Source organism: Haemaphysalis longicornis, unplaced genomic scaffold (assembly GCF_048455015.1).
Source record: "Haemaphysalis longicornis isolate Haplotype H1 unplaced genomic scaffold, Haemaphysalis longicornis Haplotype H1 scaffold_2, whole genome shotgun sequence".
Lineage (NCBI taxonomy): Eukaryota > Metazoa > Arthropoda > Arachnida > Ixodida > Ixodidae > Haemaphysalis > Haemaphysalis longicornis.
The window spans coordinates 224,838,950-224,842,259 of record NW_027526295.1 but is presented as its reverse complement, the minus strand read 5'-3'; the positions used below and the strand labels follow the sequence as shown (position 1 = coordinate 224,842,259).

The window sequence follows — 3,310 nt, the reverse complement described above, 5'->3', positions numbered from 1 at the left end:
GCTTCCCTTGGCACGGAGATAACACAGACCGGCGCAGCCGGGCGGTAAAAGCAAAACACAAATAAACAAACCCAATGCATGGTTCGCGGCAATATAAATGTCTCGAACGTGCACCCCAATTCCGAAAAAGAATGGTGCCCAAATATTGAATCTTGTATATCATCGTTGCACATCGGATTATATCCGAGAAAAAAAAAACTTGCTTTCGGGATGGCTGGAAAGCGGTTATTTAAGAAATGTCTGCTGTAAACGAGCAGGAATGCGTTATAGTCACATGCGCATCCTACGTAGTTTTAGCTATAGTTATACAGACTCCCAAAATTACGCGCTGTTCCGGAGGATCTCAGGGGCAGAAAATACCCTAGAATCATATGAAATATCTGTTTCTTACTGGAGAAATAAGAAAACTTCATTTTTAGAAATTGACTACACAATCGAAATCTGTTAGCGTTATTTTCGTAAATACTATAAAAGTAATCCGGTCGCGTGCACTACAATGCATGCTTACGCGCACTCAGGTTTTCCTGTGGCTGCACTTAGCAAAAAAAGTTAATGAACCGACTTAACGAATATTGCGGAGAGAAGACGCGGATGGAGAGGGAGTCAGAGGTGACCATAGAAGGGCTATTGACTTTCACTTGCAGGCGATGCGCCTGGGGCGAAGCGGTTGCCTTGCAATACGAAGCACGTTCCATACCCCGGACCTTCTTACCTGCATTGTGGCAGAGTTGCTCCGACATAGTGGGACCATCATTAATTTTTCTTTCCCCTAATAGGTTGCCACCTCCAGTATACTTAAAAAAACACTCTGGGAACACGCCGCGGGTGCTGTATAAAAACGAACCCACCAGGCGTGGAAATCCAGTCTTGTTCTCATCTCGCTACGAGAAACAGCGCTCCCTCAACCGGCAATCATGTTCGCCAAGGTGCTGTTTGAAAGTTCTGTTCCGGGAGACAGTCCATCTCCATTTCGTTGCTCCCAGCGTGGCGATCGAAGAGTTGACGGTTTTTCACGGGATTCCGTTTGCAGGTTCTTCTGTGCTGCCTCATCGCTGTTGCTGCTGCGGCTCCAGTTGAGGAATACGTAAGTTATTGTTGGAATTTGACCAGCGTACGAGCGATACCCATGCTGCTTTGGCAGCTTTTATAATACATATCCCGCAACAATAAGCTGCACTCCATTTCGTGATCTTCCGGGAGGCTAGTAATACGAAGGCCTTGTTGTAGCGCATGGGGCGTCTGTCTTGCTTTGTCGGGAAATATTGCTGACAATTAATTGTCGTGTGATGTATAAAACTTCACAAGCGCTTGCCACCGACGATTAAATACAACAGTAACTAGTGCGGGCGTAGTTTGCCATTCCGTCTTGAATGCCTGATTTCTGCTTATGGCAAAAGGAGCAAGCACATCTGTATTGTAGATTAGAGGCGAATGTAACCAGATCCGTGCCACGCCTGTAAATGGACGCAAAGTGGACGAACATAAGCATAGGAGGATGTGACGCATTTTGTAGCGATAAAATATTCGAATGAATCTATTATAAGTATGGTATTCTTAGGATACTTGTGAAAATGAACAGCGATTTGATGGCGATTTTCTCACACCATGCGATTTAAACCAAAGCATCCGCGCAAAACACTGTTACGGAAGGCTGTAGAGGACGTATTGGAGCATAACACTTTTGACATTGTAATTGTCCATTTCCTGGCTATTGCAGCAAAGAAGAAAGCAACTGCAATTAACAGCTCCCTTGTTTATAAATATGTCAAAACTAAAAAAGAATATAAATGATTCAAATCGATTGAGGCATCCCTGTCACGGTGTAAGCGTCTTGTGACAAGCAGGTATAAGGAAAATAGTTCGTTATTATTGCCAGCCTCCCAATACAAAGTGTTAACGTGTTATATTTTGGAATAGAGTCTAATCAATAGCCTTTTTTTTTTAGAATCCAGAGCTGCAGTAAGCAACAGCGGCTGGTGACTCGTTATCCTCGTAAGTCCAGGGGGCTAGTAAACTTGAACTAATCAAAAGAAAGCAATGTTGACGCCAATATTCTTGCACCTGTATTTAATTGCTATGTGTGTTTCACTTAACACAATACAACGATATTTTATGCTAAATCTACGAGAGAGGAATACCCAGAAAATTTGCTCCATATTTTATAACGCAAGGGTTTTTTGTGTGGATGACACGACCTACGCGTCGTGTCATGAAAGAGAGCAGTGAGATTAAGGTGGCCATTACTAAGACTTTACGTGCAAGCACGAGCTGATGCAAAGGTAAACGCCCTCTGAGAAATATTTTTGGAGCGAATGAATAGAGAATAACTATGTCCGCCCACACACCTATTGCTCGCATTTCCCGCAGCCTCCCCAGCCGTACAGCTTCAGCTACGACAACACCGACGAGTTCGGCACCCGCCTGACCCGTGAGGAGACCGGAGACGCCAACAACTTCAAGGTCGGATCCTACAGCTACACCGACGCCACCGGGGTAACCCGTACCGTGAAGTACACCGCCGATGCCACCGGTTTCCACGCCACCGTCGAGACCAACGAGCCTGGAACCAAGTCTTCCAGCCCCGCTGATGTCCTCTACACGTCCAGCGCCGTCGAGGTGGCCCCAGCCCCCGCCCCAGTCGTGGCCAAGCCAGTGACCGTCCACACCGTGCACCCAGCTCAATTCGTGGCCGCCCACCCCGTCGCCTTCGCCCCCCAGGTCACCTTCACCGTCGGCAAGGCAAAGAGCGCCTAAGACAGCGAACTTCCTAACCTGAACAAAACGACGGCAACTAGAGAAGGACGCACATGCCTTGTGCACGGCAATGGCTTTTCAAAGGTTAGGCGATGTGAATGATTTGGAGCAAAGTGTGGCCTATCAGGGCGCAGTGCAGAATGTCCTAATGGTTGTTGCTTCCGTTGTTAACGCAGAAGACATATGTACTGGTTGTTTTTGTTGGAAAGATATTTTAAAATAAATACACGTGCATATATTTGAATGTGATGTTTTGAGTTTGCACGAGCAGCGGCATCCTCCCTCGTCTTCTTCTCGGCTTGAGCGCTAACCCTCCGGTGTTCAAGTCAGGGGCCCGACTGCACTCTCTAACTTCCAGGAATAAATGTATTCTGCATCTGTACACTCCGCCACAAACTTCCAAAAGAGGCTGACGGGGCTTAGGCAAGGTGATCGGTTTGGCACCAAGCCCACAAATCAGATATACTTGCTAACATCATGTCAATTCAGCTTTAACCAGGTTTACGCAGTTCAAGAACACATTTTTTAGACTACTGGAAAGGCAGCCAAGAAAGCA

The 3,310-nt window shown here is 46.5% G+C and overlaps 1 protein-coding gene across 1 annotated transcript; it reads left to right on the top strand.

The window, feature by feature from the left end:
* Positions 1-845: 845 nt before the first annotated feature.
* On the top strand, positions 846-2,998 carry LOC144167654 (cuticle protein 10.9-like). The gene is made up of 3 exons (XM_077696843.1): positions 846-926; positions 1,031-1,084; positions 2,368-2,998. Exons 1-3 carry the CDS (start codon positions 915-917, stop codon positions 2,752-2,754), a joined length of 453 nt encoding a protein of 150 aa, XP_077552969.1. The 5' UTR covers positions 846-914; the 3' UTR covers positions 2,755-2,998.
* The last annotated feature ends 312 nt before the right edge of the window (positions 2,999-3,310 follow it).